Below are 17,168 nucleotides of genomic sequence, written 5' to 3'. Positions count from 1 at the left end.
GTAAGTAACTGCTGTTTTAAGTTGGTTTGATTTACTTCTGAAGTTTTTTTAGCGTTCAATTACTTTTGAGTACACGGATTCAATGTGTTGCCCTTGATCCGCTGATTGGCTTCCAATGAACTTGTAAGTGTTGCCACTGGGAATTAATTACTGATAAGGCCAAACTAGCCATAATAGCACACCATCCAAGAAGTGGCCACACATCTTCAGCTCTGGCTGGCATAGAAAGTAATCCCACAAGAAAGTACTCCTAAAAACCAGGATGTCTGACAAGGATCTGTAGGGCTTTGCACATGGTGAAGGGATACCTATTAGTGAGGAGACTATTACCTCTGCCTAACAAAGGAAAAGGCAAATATCTTCCTGTATTACATAGCTACCTTTTGTAAATGTTATTTATAAAAAATTGCAACTTAAGATAACTCCTAAAGCAGCAAAATAATTCTAAAGTTATATGCAGCATAACAGGTCTTCAGCAATTGCTTATTAGTAAGCACTGCGGTCTCCTATTTTGCTCTTTTAGAGACAGCCATTTTAGGCCCTAGCATTAGTTTTGCTTTCCACAAGTAATCCTTGTGAGAGTAGATTTTAGTTACGCCATTGGCACAAGAACCTCTGAGGGGGGGCCTCCTGAACATGGGTGCTTTGTATACCCTCTCATCTATACATACATAGCGGGAGAGGTTGTTCTGATTTTCAAAGCAGTTTGAAATAGAATCAAATAGCATTTTGTTCCAATGAGAAATAACCATTGCTAATACACAGCTTTTTAAACAGCACATTTCAAAATGCCTTTTTTTCTCAGAGCAAGGAGGAATTGGGCTTGATTTCTCTGGGAACTGATTATCACAGACCTTGGAACAACTGATACAGAACGTGAAAATTGAACACTCAAGGGTATTTTTGATAGAGAAAGGAGATGAGTGAGTCCTAATCAGTTAGTTTACAATGTAATACAGTTATGCAGCTGTGTTTTCCCATCCATACTGAAAAACAAGGATATTTGAGAAGAGGGAGCCCAATAGCTCTCTAAAGTAAGGGTGTTGAGAGCACAGATTTGTAGCAATGAGTAGGTACATGAGGAAGGCTGCAGGGACAGTCACTTCTCTTGATTCCTGCTGTCTACATGGCACTCAGAAAACCTGAGGCTACAGATGGACTCAGCCCCAGCAGCAGCCAGGTAGTGCCCTGTTCAATTTAGTCTTGACAAAAATCCAGTAGCACCAAGTTAATAACTGGACATAAGGTTATCAAATCCTGAATGAATGGAGATGTATTTTCAGCTTTCTATGCATCTCCTTTTTCCTACCTTTACGATACATGAAGGCTTTAAAAACAAGTTTAGATTATTTGGTATCATTTCTATACTACTCTGAAAATATTTCTACCAAAAGTGGCTACTTGTATGCATAGGTAAGTTAAAATGGAACCTTCTGATAAGCTCCTGAGACTCATTTCAATCCTTGGGCCAATTTTTCCAAGAACAATTTTAACATTTGTGTCCAAAAAAAACCCCACATATGAAACAGAGTATGCTCCAGATTAGTAGCATACCACTAACGTTATTTGAAAACTATTTGAAATAGCAGCTTGAGATCCACTGAAAATTTCATTCTAATGGGCATCATCTAATTAGGTAGTGTGGATAGGCAAAGTTCCAATGATACATAACTTATCATAATCCATATATTATCCGTATCCAGTTTATTAAAAGGACGCTGACAACAGAGGAAAGATGAACCACAGGGACAAAAATGGACCTTTGTAATGACTGTAGAGCTGAGGCATTACCAGATATAGAAAACAGGTAGGCAGGCCCAGGAAGAAGAGACTCAGGAGGAGCCACGACAAAGCTGTTGGAGAATAGATATGCAAATGTTCCAAGGCAACACATCTCAAGCATTTACATCACTCGTAGGGTATCTCCTACATATTCAAAGCACATAGCAGAAATGTTATGATCTATCAGGAACTAAAATTGCTTGGTTATATATTCTGCATTATATCAAGGTGGTCGTCTATTTTGGGTATTTAAACACTGCAATCTGCAGAATGAAACTGCCATCTTTTTAGCACTGTATGTTTTCTAAGCAAATTTCTCCATGTGCTCAGTTCACTTTTGACTTGATCTGGCCTTGCTTAGATTTTATCCTTTCCTCAACAAGTTGAGCAGGAAAAGCAAAAGAGACTAAAAGATCTGCAATTTCATTAGGGAATGTTAATTATGCACTAGGAGGTGCTGGTTTGTTATGATAGCAGTAAAAAACGTGCTCAGATTCTGTGAAGCATTGCTCAAAAATGCCATTTGCTAGAGCTACCACTATAAAGAAATAGAGGACAGTAGAGATAGTCCTATACCCCTTCAGATCCCCAAGCTATGCTGCACTCAGTGGGCCTCCAATCCACTTGCAGATCCTGCCCCTGAAGTGTCATCCCATTTTGGTCATTTAAGCTATTATGGGATTTTCTTACAAGAAAACAACTCTGTTCATCATTTCTACTGTCAAGCAGAAAGGATGTTCACACAAGAATGTCTTCCTGCACTTTTAGATAAAGGCAAGGATGCACAGGTGGTGTAATCATGGGCACAGAGTGGGAGCTGCCTGCAGGCTCCTCTGTTATGGTTACCTGGCCAAGTTTACCCTGCAGCCCGGGGATAAGCGCAGTGCAACACAAGGCTGAATCCAAGCCCAATGGGCAGCACAGCACAGGCCTGGGCATATTCAGGTTAATTGTTAACTATTATGTGGATCAGTAACTCCTCAATAGTCTGGTCTGGATGATTACAGGTAACGATTAGAAACAGTATGCAGATTCAAAGTTTTACAGCACTCCCTTATAAGCGTTATTCAGAAACATCTTAAGTGTATGGTCAGGTCACTGCTCATTTCTTAAGTTTGAAATTGCTTTCCAGAGTTATTCCACAATTTGTAAGCCTCACTACACATTTTTCTCATATGTCCTCTCCTTATCCAAGCTGAACTCGCTCCATTTGTAAGAGGGGGAAGAGGGCAGCAAGATCCAAGTATTGGTTATCTCTGACTTACACATCAGAGGAGGCCTAGATAATTGAAAGTTTGCTGTCAGATGAATTTGATGATTATCAAATATTATGCTAAACTTTACCTGAGTGAGAGCAGCCATGCTACACCATCAGATCCAGTCAGGTTTACTCAACCCTCCAGCCTTGATGCAATGCTGACAAAATGAGGTCAGAAGTTAGTTCTGGAGGTCACCTAGTCTATACACTCCCCCTAGCTCTAATGCCTTGTGTTCAGATTGAGCTTCCAGCTCTTCAGTATAGGAGAGCAGCTTTCGCAGAGGCCATTTATTCTGTGACCACCTAATAATGCAGGGCTTGTTTATCTGGAGAAGATGGTGGTATCAATTGCAAGAGACTATACAAACTACATGAACCACCAGCTAAGTCAACACAGCAATCCTTATGGCCCTAGGGTTCTATTTAGCAGAATACCAGCTGCATTCACACCTGCAGATTTATATCTCTGGAGATGTAAAAACATTTCTAAGCAGTTATTTAGAATTTACTCTGGATGTCTTCATTAAACATATAAATATTTAGTCTTTTTGAAACCTACAAAGCTCATGACTTCTGAGGTAGCTATTTTGATCATGCATTTAAGTTTAACATTTCCACCTTCTTAAGTCTTTCATGTTAGGCCGTTTCCATTCACAGTCACAGATTTGTTTGCTTTTATGACCCTTTTTATTAACCATTAAGGCTAATTCTTTCCAGTCTACACCTGAGAGGTTCCGATTAAAACTCATTACTACTACAGAGGAACTATCAATTTCTAAAATAGCCTCTTCTATCTCATTCCTTGGGAACTTTTAATTTGCCTTTTTTATGACTATGGAACACGGAGAAACCGTGTCTGTGAATTGTTTATTGAGAAGTCTTTTTAGAGCACATTAATTTAGAATCCACTGAGATGTATTAATAGCATTCCCTCCAATATGATATTAAAATTAATCTGTCTTTCTGATGCTCTTTCATTCATATCATCTCATTTATGTCTCCCTGATGATTCGTTTCCTTTGTTGGTGAACCTAAGTGATTTTGTGCCACCATCAGATCTGCCACCTGCCAGCTCATCTCAGCCCCTCTGCAGTCTGGGATGGAGTCTGCTAACCAGTGCTACCTTTTTGGCATAAAACCCTGAATATTTATCCTCACCCTCATTTTTTTGTATCCAGCTTCTGCTCTGTGGGAATACTTTTCCATCATGCTCCCATAGACTGTGCTGGGAACACTGGCGGGCACCCCAGCTAGGAAGATTCATTTCACGCTCAGCTTTAAGCATATGATTGGGCTCAGCAACTGCTGCAAGTTGGTACAGCTGGGTAGCTTGTGATCTGTCTTTGCACAAACTAGAAAGCTCTGTATTTTACGTCAACCTTAAACACACGTTTTCCATATAAAGAAAAAACTCCAGAAGTCATTTTAATATAAAATGTTTTTATTGTTTTTGAAAACATTTAAAAAACAATTTTTGAGCACTTTCAATAAAAAAAATAACTGAAATGCTACTGCAATATTCAACTACTGTAGTTTCAGCAGTACAACAGACAACAAAACACTGGGGAAGAGGGGAGAACTGGATTTCCTGCACTAAATGAAAACGTGGAACAGGGATTTTTTCTTTCCTTACGGTGCAGTAAATAAAGCACAGTATAGTACAAGACTATTATATGAACCTCAGATGCACTGCACAAGAAACGCTTTCCTTCTTTTCAGTTCAGAAGTCAGTGCTTATTGCAATTATTTGCAAATTATTTACTTCATGAATTCTTATCATGATAAAATGATGCAAAAATGTTTTTCAACACCAGAACAATAAAAAATAATCCAAGAAAGGAACATATTCAACAATAACTAAGCTGAATTAGTTAACATAAAAAAGTAAATAACTTGTGAATAACTATGCTCACCTGGTTAACACTGAACCAGTTTCAATACAGCAAAAGAATAAAAAAAATAAAAGTGGTTACAGGAATATATCTAGTACTGTACAAGATTAAGTCATTAACACTCATGCACGTTTTGTGATCATGTATTAACATGGTGAAGCAAACTAAACTTAATTTTTCCTGCTGTAATATTCTCATGTAAGAGAATAAGAAATAGAAATATCTCATTGAGATCAATGCACATTGCTACATAAGACAATTTCACCTGTCACTTTCAATGACATTTTGCCTTTTAGTAATGAAACACATTAAAAAGGTTTTTTTCTTTTGCCTTTTTTTTTAAATCTGTGGGCCGTATTTGTTGCATTTATCCTAAGGAATGTGCCTGCCACAGGTTCAACAGAATTTTAGTGCAATATATGAACCCAGAAAGTTTGCTGGACTAACCAACCAACCAAATTTAAAGTGTTTGCTGCAATACTGTACACAGGGTACAAATTCACTAGTTTGTATACTTTAGCAAAAACTGCTATCAAAATAATTTCTTTCTCATGTTAGTAGGAAGCCAATAATGTAAACAAGGGGTCAGAACTGTATCAAATTCTTCGTTTTGGAGTATCTGACACAGACAGGCTTCCATTTGTTAGAATCACAGAATTTTCCTTTGGGTATTGCATACTTTGGTGTGCAGTAGTGCTCTGTCTCAATGTATAGTAAAGAACTAACTAGCACTAAATACAGGGACCTAACATTATTAATTATAACACCAACACACAAACACCTCTAAAATAATACATATCAATGTACAAAGCTGTGCCTGTGCCTTGGATTTTACTTGAAACAATCCTTATTGAATTTAACACTTCTTAAATTAAACACATATTTGCTTTAAATCCACTGATTATAAAATATTTCTGCTAATTAAGTCACGTTAGGCCCAATGTAATGCTTGTATTTAAAAACAATTTTAAATGCACTTTTAAAAACCTTTGGTGATGGCTGCATAATTTAGAACGCATCAGCTTTAAATCTACTCTTGCTTTTCTGAGAAATGTTCTTAAAAAAAACTAGTGGAGTTAGGCAAAAACTGATTTCCACCAAGCCCACCTCAGTCTTGGTGTTAATGACCTGGAGGTCAGACCAGCACGTCACGCAAACGCATGGGCTGCTGCAGCATGCACGCAGCTTCTCCCCACAGCGCCGGTGCTCGCGTCCTCCCTCATCACTCTCCATCGGAAGGTCGGTTTCACCTATTCACAGTAGTGCTGGCACTTCACACAAGGATGGGGAGGGGGGAAAAGAGGTGCCGAATGTCTCTCAGACCTAGTGCAGTCAACAAGGTGAGAGAATGTTCAGCACATCTATGGCAAAAGGCCATGGGCAGGTACACAACTCAAACCCTGCCTTCAGCAACTTCAGTCTACAAGAAAAATGGTTCAAGCCTTACTGAGACATCTGGCAGGACAAGCAGCAGAAGGCTACCATGCAGTTTTTAGTCTCCCCATTTCATTACAAAATTTAAAAGGGTCACTTGATCTTAAATGAAGCAAACCACACCATCACACATCCATGTGCTTCAAGGCTGGCTCGAACTCTCCAAGTTTGTTCCTGACGAAGCACCAAAACTTCTGATGCAAGCACAGTGAAATCAGGCCCCCATAAGGTGCTATAGCTCGGCACAACTGTCCCTGCAGAAGAGGCCTCAGACTGGTGATGAACTCGGGCAAGAGCAAGAGAAGCTGTGGTACACCAGCACCTCAAGTGCCAATGCAGCAGCACACGTTGAATCAGCACCGCCAAAAAAATTGACCAGTATTGCAATCTCAAGTCATTAGCAAAAACTGAAGAAACAGAAGACCAAGACATTTAAACAAAACAAAAAAACACTAATCACCAAAAAAATCTGAGCATCTTCCCCTTAAGTAAATCTAGGAGGGCTTATTGTGCTTCCCCCTTCATGAAATCATGACTGCTCAATTCATAAAAGTAATGCAAGAGATGAAAATGTTTTCTGCTCTGTTTTCTGTTTTGTGTCAGTTCACAGGAAAAATAACCAAGTTTAGACCAAGCTTAAGGGATGGTATTGTAGCATCCTCAGTGCACCACTTCTTTTGTAAAGGCTTGTCTCTGCAAGTCCTCTTTCTAGCATCAGGGCCATGGCCAGTTAAGTACCTCTCACCTTTCACCATTAAGAGAGATCCATGCCATGCTGATAAAACAAAAGGTCTGTTTTGGTTCATGGAACTAAAGAGGCAGAAGTCTAAATAATCTCATTTTCCAGAGGGGGCAGCTAAGGACTTCTAAAAATAATTAGATTCACCAGTCCTGTCAAATCACTATGAATATGGAATTCAGGCTTCTAAAACAGTAAGTACTTATTTTAAAATAAGTTTTACCAAAAAAAAGATCACATGTCTTACTGTGTATCTGTAAAGTGCCTGGCAGTATTATGGCTCTATATGAAACATTTTTAGATCAACCACATTTTCTATTATTTTAATCATCTTTTGTTTGAGAGAAAGAGAGCAAGCAAGCAAGACAGAAAGGCTCAACCTACGGAAATACAGAGAAAAGAACATCTTCCTACACCCTCCACTAGGTTAGGAAAGAGCAAACTTAAAAAATGAATCTTTAAAAATAGTATTTTAATGAGCTCCAATAGCTCTTTTATTTAAAAAAAGAGGGAAAATATCATGTTCCTTCTCTAACATTGATAAATAATTAAACAGTACCTATCACTTTAAAATAGGGTGTTATGCCTAGATTAAATCTCAGTGCTCAAAATCTTTTCACATGAATTTTACCTAATATAAAAACATTGAAGTGAGAACTAAAATATCAAGTATGTCATGAATATTAATGGATAAAATAACTACATAGATTTATTTCTCTTAAATAAAAAATTTAGTGCATCTTTCTTTTTCCTTGATCGTTCCTGTTAGTTTTTCCTATCTCTGCGTTTTACTGGAGATGTCAATGCCACCAGTGCCACAGAGATTTCCCACAGTTCACCACCGAGCAGTGCTCAAGGCAGCTGCACTGTGATCAGGCACCTGCATGTCACCTGGTTCACTTGTACCCACTCCCCACCACCCACCTATCTGCAGGCACCCTGCGTGTCAGGCCTGAATGACAAAGGTCAGTAAGGATCATCTACTAAGAAGTAACAAGCAATACAAAGTATGGAAAGCCTACTAACAAGCTCGACTTCAAACCCTCCCAAAGCCTCAACCGTAGCTGTCACTGCTGGCTGGCTCTTCACCACTTCTCTATTTGCTACAGTAAGAAATGTTGAATGGGAAACACTATAAAATTCAAATTTTAATACTGGCTTTGATAGCCTATCGCCTTCAGAGACTTGTTTAAAATTGGTAAGACTGCCTTTTCCCTGCTGAAGAATGAGCAACGGGTACAGCAAACTTTTTTTAAAATGCCACAATACATAGCAAGTGTTTCTGCTGCGGGAGGCACTTCCATTAAGACAAATACAATACGTCTGTCTTTTAGATACAGTGTGCTACATACACATTATAAAACAAGATTAACCCAACATTTCAACAGCAGGATGATCCTTACTCTCCATCCACTCAAAACCCGATGTAGTCATTGAGTTAATGGATTCATTGCAGATTTGTTGAAACAAGGGGTCATTTTTTAATTCCTCCAGTGTAGCATCATCGTCTTGTCCCTGCTGACGACCTGGATCAAACAGTAGATTTGTGTCTAAAGTGTTCAGATCGTTAATGCTGCCTGAGAGCTCGGAAGACAACCTGATGTCGCTGGAAAAGACAGATGCAACGTTATTGAGATCTGATGCCACCTGATTCACCAGCTGCTGGTTTGTTGGCAGACTGTCCTCCCCTAAAAGGTCTTTTACAGTGCTGCTAAAATCTAATTGCTGCTCTCCGATGTCTGATTGTGCTTGGTTATCTCCAGAAGAAAAACTGATCTGATCGGTGCTGCTATTTTTTGTGAGGTAATTTGGTGTCTGGAATTCATAAACTGAATTGCTGGAATTGATCATATTTTGTGGGTTGGCACTAGGAAAAGCGGCGGATGTCTCTAAAATCTGAGTGAGATTCATCCTGGCTGTGTAATTTGAGGGCATGTTGTTCACTCCCAAACCTCTCACTGCATCATCGTTATCAGAATCAAGTTTGTTTAACAACACATTGGTTATTTTTTTAGTGTTCGTTTGTTTCTGAAGAGACGGGAAGGCCGTCTCCATCATCACAGTCAACGGGACTGACTGGCTTCTTTGCGCTATGTTATTGGCACTGGTGTCTGCATGGATATTAGCAAATACGTTGTGAACTTCAGGAGTCACAGGACTTCCAAAAGATGTCAGGTTAGAGCGTGGTATGTTTGAAACAGGGTAAACGGTGCTTCCACTGAGATTACGCTGGCGATGGACAGCAGGGCTCACGCTCCGGCATCTCAGACTGTTGTTGAGAGAGGAACCGGTTCCTTTGCTGTCCAAAGGAGCAGGAACAGCAAAACCCTCTTGCTTGGTGGTGCTACTGACAGGGGCTGCCTGGTGCTGCACAGGTGAAACAGGAGTCACGCGACCAAAGTGAGTATCGTGGTGGCGCGGCTGAGACTGGTATGACTGGCCAGGAACAGCAAAAGCGTGGGGTTTCCTGAAGCGGTCTTCCACCAGCTCCTGATAGCTCGTGAGGATGCCGTGGTTTGCAACCGATGAATTGCTAACACCACTGTAGCCATTATTCATCCACTCAAGCTTGGTTTTGTCAGGATGGGTAGCCATAGGCCGCTGCATTGGCTTCACGGGGCTACTTGATATAATGCTGGCATCATGGTAAGCCATACTGGAGCTGATGGGAGTAAATGCAAATGGGTTTCGGCATTCCACAGGACTTGGAGGGACACTGCTGCTGCAGTTCGAATGTGGTGTGCCAATGGGCGTATGCCGGCTGCTTCCTAGAGCACTGTCTACGGGAGTCGTCTGAGCCAGCCTCGAACAAGGGCTCTCTCGGGACATGTTCTGAGATCCAGCGATCATTTCAGAAGTGGGTGTGGGAGTTGGGGTGGGAGTGGGAGTTGGGGTCGGAGTGGGGGTGGGAGTGTGAATCGGAGTGCTGTTGTGGATTGAATGGTAAAAGTGCGTGCTGCTTGGATGAGATGACACAGGAGCTCCTTGAGCTGTGGTCTGACTCTGAAGTGCCATTCCTAGACAACCACCATAAGGATGAGAATTATTCATGGACATTTGCTCCTCCATGAGCACCAGCTCCTCCACAATGCTGTCCTGGGTAAGGTCATCATCAAATGAAAAGAAGTTTTCATTTGACTGAGGGACTGTATGTTCAAACTCTTTCAGCTCAGACTGCAGAGGTAACTGATTTGAAGACTGTGCTTGCATCTGACCCAAGGAGGAGTCCTGGATCTGGCTCTGTAACTGCTGGTTGTACACATCCTGCTGTATACCCTCGCAGTGCACTGGCTCCCATGCCGATTCCGGTAAGTCACCAGATCCAGAGTGCCCTGCAATAGTCATAACACTGATATCTTGCTGCTGTTCACAATTCACAGATGCAAAGTCAGAGGTTTTGGTGATATGGTGCCATGTATTTGGGTTAAAGCTGCCATCGGATTTTGAATCATTTTCTATGATAAACATGTTTCCTTCCAATTTTACTTTTATATCTGGAGATGATGCTGATACAAGCTGCTGTCCTAAAGTAGAATCACTGGTATTTAAATTGGTGCTCAAAGAAAGGTCTGTTGCTAAGCTTGCTGCAGCTGCAGAAGGTATAGGCACCTTCACAGATACCTTGCTGGGAACTTGAGCAAGTGTTGCTGTATTGTCACTGTTAGCTAACAATCCAACCTTTGGAGACTTCTTAACACTGTTTGCTTTTTGACCCTCCACAGCACTACCAGCTGAAAGCTGTTCCACCAGTGGTTTCTTTACAGGTGGTACCTGGGAATCCTGAAGTGTAGAAGGTTGTCGCTTTCTTGGACTCTTAGTGCATGTTTTGTCTTTAATCGCAGACTCACCAGTAGGAGGTGAACCGATGCTGGTGCTGGACAAGTTTTGACTGGCAACCGAGAGCTTTAGAGTGCTTTGATTATTGCCTGCTGAAGAAACTGGTGTGATCTCATTAGATTGTGTTTTATATTTGGTCCCTGCTTCTTCAGCTCCCTGATCACAGCCCTTAACTGGTTTTGCCTCCACATCATCAGCTGAAACCTTCAAGGTTGCAACCTCAAAATTAATTAGTTGAGCAGGAGGCAGGTCAGGGGTTGCCTTTATGGATTTAGACACATCAGAGCTCTCTTGGCCCTGTACTGAGTTCTCATCCAGCAATGCTTCTGGTTCCATTTTGATCTTGACTGCAGGTGCAGCTGCAACAGTGCTAGGCTTGGATCCCGGAGACTGAAGTGAAACAACAGATCCATTTTTGATCTGTGGACCAGTCCTCCCTTCTTCCACTGCTCCTGCACTACTGCTAACTGAAGGCGTCTGTTTGACAGGCACGCTACTGTTGCTTGGGGCAAGAGATATTGCTGTCATTTTTACCACATTTAAGGAATTCACATGTGGTGCTGGCACAACAGTCTTGATTGGGCTACTAGTAAAAAGCACCGTCGTGGGAGAGCGGATGGTGAGAGCACTGGTATTTGCTGGCTTCGGTAAGATCTGCGGGTAGCGATGCCGGGCAGAGCGGTCACCAACTGGGCTGGCGGGAACGTTCTGGGGAGTCTTTGGTGACTGCTTGACTGATTGCATGTGCTGAGTGACCACCTGAACGTTGAGTGGCAGGACCTTGCTATCAGATGATCCCATAGGACTTGGGGACGTCACCAACTGCCTGGTCCTTGGCACCTGTAGAAAGAGAAAAAGAAAAGGTGTGGCGATGAAGCAAGAAAGTCCCCAGGGCCCACAGACCACCTCATTTCAAAGGTGAAGAACAACACAGCTCAGTACACCAAAGTTACGAACATCAGTTTGAAACAAAACAAGCTCTTCAACTATATCCAAGACAATTTGTATTTGTCTGCCTAAGTATTGGTAGACAGATATGTGGCCTCAATTTTTAAGGCACGAGGCACTGGTCTACACACTAATCTGCTCTTCTGCTAATGAAAGGGTCATTCTCATACCATCCTTCACCACATGGAACAAAAAGACAGACATACAAAGGTTAAAGAGGAGAGGACCTGTTCACAACACTGCTCATTATTAAGGTTTCAAAAGCGAGTTAAATACAAACCCGCTATCAGGCAGGGTTGTATTGGCTTACCTATTGAAATCGACAACACAGCTAACATCTTAAAAACAAAAAACCTCTCCCCCACCACCCACCCAGTTTTGTATGGCTGAAAGAGAAAGATGTTGCATACTACAGACATTCATGCAAAAATAAAATTGTTGCTGTCAACAAATGCACCAGGCCAATGAAAGGCAAATTAGATTCCATATTAGGGGCTCAGCGACCCACACAACTGGTGTCAGGTCTCGTCTGGTTAAACTTCATCTCAGGGACAATTATTCCCATGTATAACCTTGATTATTGCTAGCTGAAATCCCACTGTCAATGATTTGAAAGACAAACTTGGCCTATGCTATGTGATCAGAATTCTGCTGCCTCTGTATCACTCCCATAACTCATGTGGTATAACACGGTCATTGGGACAGAAAGCACCAAGGAACCCAGCCTTTGAACAGAAACTCGTTTTTTATCCCACTAACACCACTGCTTAGTTACTGACAATTTACAACCCTTTTGTAAGGTGGTTTCTCTAGAAAACTGCTGAAGAACATTACCGGTATCGGGCTGGGGACGGCTGCCACAACAATGCCAATAGGTGGAGGAGACAGAATGGCAGGACTTCCATTAGATATACCGGTCACGCCGTTGGTTGCGGTGCCTTCTGTTTTCTTTGCTGGAGACTCTCCTGGCAAAGGAGACTGCAGTTTCTGTTCTTGCTGCTTCTTCTGGATCTTACGTTGCAGCTGCTGCTTGGCATCAACAGGAGATGGCAGAGTTTTCACTTGCGGTTGAAAAGAATTACTTTCAGCAGTAGGTATAAAAGCTGAGTGCTGGGGAATCCCTTTTATTCCTGAATACAAAAGAAGAATAATGAATTATAACCACACTTACCCTGTCTGCTGTAGTGTCACTTCTGTATCTAACCACACAGAATACATGGCAGGCATCTCCACAACCATTCTGGGAACACCTCCTCCATGAGGTGCTCCCATCCACTTCATGCTCAAATCTATTCAGTGTTTCAGTTTATTTCCACATTTGTGGCAAAACCTCTATCTGTTCGACAAGCTGAGCATTAGCTGCTAAAATAGTATGTACTGGCATCCTGCTTCTAGTAATCCCAAATTGCAACTTTTGTCAGCAAAGTCTAAAAACCAATGCATTTCATTTAACTGACAGTAGAGGGCAGTAGATACGTTTTAGAGGAACCTTTAGAATTCCTCATCTACTGTGTTTTTGTTTTGTTATCAATGTCTAAGGCAGCTTTAAAACTGAAACATCTTTCCAGAAAGCTGTGAGCCTGTGTCACAGAGGAGGAGCTCTGAGCAGATGATATTATCTAATGGCCAATGCATATATCATCAGAATGGATCACAACCTCTGTGTGATCAGGGATAAAGGCGAAAGAAGGGCAAGAAGAGAAGTGTCCAGGAAAAAAAGAAAGAAAAAAAGAAGGAGGAAAAGGTGAAAAAACTACAGAAATTAGAATGGGAGAACATTTTTTCTCTGGAGACAATGCCTTGCTGATCACAAGCAAGTGGTGCTTCCAGGGAGAACAACAGGGAGTTAGTCTCATCTGCACAGCTGACACCAATTTCCCTTACAAAATCACATCATGTTTATGATCTTTTGTTTATTAACAGTCAAGAGGATTAGCACGCTGTCTCAGTGACCAACTAACCCCACTGAACTGCCCCTCTAAAAATGCTTTAACACCATTTCAATTACACTTTGCAGGTTTCAGAGTTTTTAAAATAACTCTAATTATAAATTAATCAACCTCATTTTAGTGCAAGTATTTGGTTTTAGACACCCAGGAGATGCTTAGGAACTGTGGTCTGGGAGCCCATCCTCTCTGCATGTATCATGAGAGCTTGAACACCACAACATATCTCCACTTTCACAATTCCTTCTTCACAGAGCAGTGAAATGCCCAAATACATTGCAATTACTGGAAAACAAGTCATCTATGTGGGCTGAACAGTGAAGGCAAGTAACATTTATGAGAAAAAAACCCTCAACAAATCTATCTTTGAGGGTGAAAGTTTGCTTTTTCCTCAGTTAATGTACAGAGACACTGTAGTTCCTTGTGGTAAAGAGCAATGGGAAAATTTTATTTGACATTCTAGAAATAATCTCTCCTGAAATGACTATCCAAGTCAAAGGCACGCATTGGAAATAGCCGCCCTTTTCCTTGAAGGAAACCGTCTTCTCTTGAAGGAAGCAAGGGGAAAAAGCTACACGAGTTGAAGAGCTGTATGTATACCTAGTGTTCCTTCTAGCAGCACGGGAAGCAGAACCAATGAAGCCAAGCAATGACAGGTAAAAAAGGAGCATGCAGGCAGCAAAACCTGCTGCTGCCACCCGTCAGTTCCAAGTTGCAATAAAGGAAAGAGAGCTGGAAGGAGAAAGAACATGATCCAGAAGGGGAACACCCCAAACCACAGCCCTGACCACCAGTTTCCATTTGAAAGCGCCTGTCTCAAGTCAAGAGATTTGCTTTGATCCAAACACATTTTGTTTGACAGGCCTGGGCAGAACCTTCCAGAAGGAAGTCTGGGGGGCATGTTGTATACCCGCACTACCCTCCTCATCCTTCATTTTCGTAATTTACTTCATCCATAGCCACAAAAAAAACCACTTTAAATGATTAAGTGACTGATTCTGAGCATGAAGAGGGAAACAAAGGACCCTGTAAGAAAATCTGCTCTTGAGAGAAAATTGAGACAATTGTTTTCAAATTAGGGCAAGTTATCAGACAGAAACACAGCTACACCAGCCATTTGTCTACAAACCAGTACTCTAGCGGCACCAAACTCCTGATCTAGCAAAGCACATAAATTCAGCACAATTACTCATATGCCCTGAAGTGCTTTAAAAGACCAGGGTCCTCATTGGAGGAATAGGAGAACCACAAACTAGAGCTGAGACCACTGCTTATTTTCAGATCTCTTTACCCAGACTACCAGCAAGAAAAGTAATTTACAGCAATGTGGACTAAAATCACGTAAATGCATGCTCAACGCTCAGCCAGATTTGAAGTTTGCCCTGAAGAGAAGTGCTTCCTCAAACCAAGACGTTATTACTCTTTAAACAAAGATCCCCTATTTCATCCGTTCAGCATTGAATTATCTCATTACCTGCTGGTGCCCCTGCCATTACTGTTAAAGCTGCCATCGACTTGGTACCGATATAGTGACTTTTTACAAGGAAACGAGCCAATTCCATGACTGTATCAAAAGGCTGGCTCAGCACTTTCTGGGCCCATTCACAAACAAGCCGGCAGGCTGCAGAGACTACTTCCTCATCAGCACTTTGCAGCTGCCCAGACGGCTCTGTCCCATCCAACTAAAACAAACAAACAAAGGAGGAAAGGTTACTTAAAAATTAAAGGATCATTTAGGCATGAAAGCAAAAATAGAGAGCAAATGATGATCAGAAACACATAAAAAGTTGAGTATGTTCAATTTTTCATGAAATTGGAAGAGTGAGATCATAACATCAATATCATTCAAAATGAAACATCTTAACATTAATCTACTGGTTGTTTCCAAAGACATTATATGGAGCTGACATTTCTGGAAGAAAATCACAGAGAGAATCTTAATATCTGGACCACCAACAACTGATGCTCCCTGCATTTGGAGGTATCACCTCAGCAGCCACTGGTACCCAGGAACTGCTTCTTTCACTGCGGTTCCTCTTCCCTAGCATTGACTTTTTTTTTTTTTCCCTCTTAAATATACAGTAAACCCAAACCAGAATGAAAGTTAAAAAGATATAGCTTGTGGGTGGCAACACTGTCAAAGTCTGCTTCACCTCCAAAATTACTTTTTTAACAGCACTGCAATTTGTTCTGAGCTTTATAGGAAAACATCAAATGATTCAGAAAATAAGTTTCATAAAGAAAAAAATCTTAAAAACTACACAGGTGTTCACTTTGTTTTGAAAATTTCAGACAGAAAAACAACATAATAAATGTTAATAAGCAAGTACATATCATACCCCATCTCCAGTTTTATGAACATCAAGGTTGGGCAGTGTTGGCATATGCACAAAAGCCTTTTTCCTCAGTCCACTGTAGCAATATGTGAACAAAAGTTAAGGTCTAAATCATCTCTGCTTGTTGGATAGAGGATAGGAGCGAAGGGCAGTAATTCCTCTGATAACCGCTCTTAAGTTTTATAAGCAAACTCAACAACAGAACTAAGAATTACTGTCATTAACATAGTCTCATAGCCAGCCAGAATCAAGAGCCTATGAATGGCAGCATTCTTGGGCACGTTGTTGGGCTTCTCCATCTATGTAGAGGATCAAGTGATGCTGGGCATGATGAATTTCATTTGATGACTAGTAAGAAACACTACACATGCCAAGCAGTTTCAATTAGCTACTCAATATTTAAATCATTAACATAAATTTGGACTAAACTCCCTTCCTAAAATGAGATGGAGAATGCATTTTCAACAGTTAATCACTATGAAAAAAATGCATTCCCAAATTTTAGTTTTACTTTATTATGATGACTTCTTTTTTGCCTCTTTCTCCTGACAGATCCTTCTCCTAAGGGACTTCTATAAACTGAAGAAGTTCCCCATGACAAGATAGAGTGACTGGTGAGAACATTTCTTCCTAAGATTTCACACAATTTGTGGCTCTGTCCCCACCCATGATTAATTCTTCTTCCGTAAAAATATGGGCATAAATACTCAGATTTGTTCTTACACTGATCTCATCAAATCAGTACACAAAAATATAGTCCCTCCATTACTCTTACTCACTTGTTTATAGGTCTAAAAAACAAATCTGCCTTTTTTCCTCTCCACATTAGTCTGGGAGTTCACATACAGTGTCTCTTCTCTGTGACACACCAATCCTTTTCAGGATTACTAAATGTGTCTGTATTTCTCTTTCCTAGACCATGGAGTTTGCATTTGCTTGCATTAAATCTGGATGGAGTATAATACAGTAAAATAAACATAAGGAGGCTAGGTATTA

At 40.9% G+C, this 17,168-nt stretch overlaps 1 protein-coding gene across 1 annotated transcript in view; it reads right to left on the bottom strand.

Annotated features, from left to right (window-relative positions):
- Positions 1-4,462: 4,462 nt before the first annotated feature.
- The window catches only part of RFX7 (regulatory factor X7), a 52,053-nt gene continuing 39,347 nt past the window's right edge, over positions 4,463-17,168 (bottom strand). The window contains exons 6-9 of the mRNA XM_075765124.1: positions 16,176-16,250; positions 15,311-15,518; positions 12,725-13,020; positions 4,463-11,782 (exon numbers count right to left, since the gene is read on the bottom strand). Coding sequence (XP_075621239.1) covers positions 8,474-11,782; positions 12,725-13,020; positions 15,311-15,518; positions 16,176-16,250 — 3,888 coding nt within the window. The 3' untranslated portion in view covers positions 4,463-8,473. The remainder of the gene's footprint in view (positions 11,783-12,724; positions 13,021-15,310; positions 15,519-16,175; positions 16,251-17,168) is intronic.

This window comes from Balearica regulorum, chromosome 12 (genome assembly GCF_011004875.1).
Source record: "Balearica regulorum gibbericeps isolate bBalReg1 chromosome 12, bBalReg1.pri, whole genome shotgun sequence".
In the NCBI taxonomy this organism is placed as follows: Eukaryota; Metazoa; Chordata; class Aves; order Gruiformes; family Gruidae; genus Balearica; species Balearica regulorum.
Note: the sequence above shows the minus strand (reverse complement) of the source record. Positions and strands in the feature narration are given on the sequence as shown.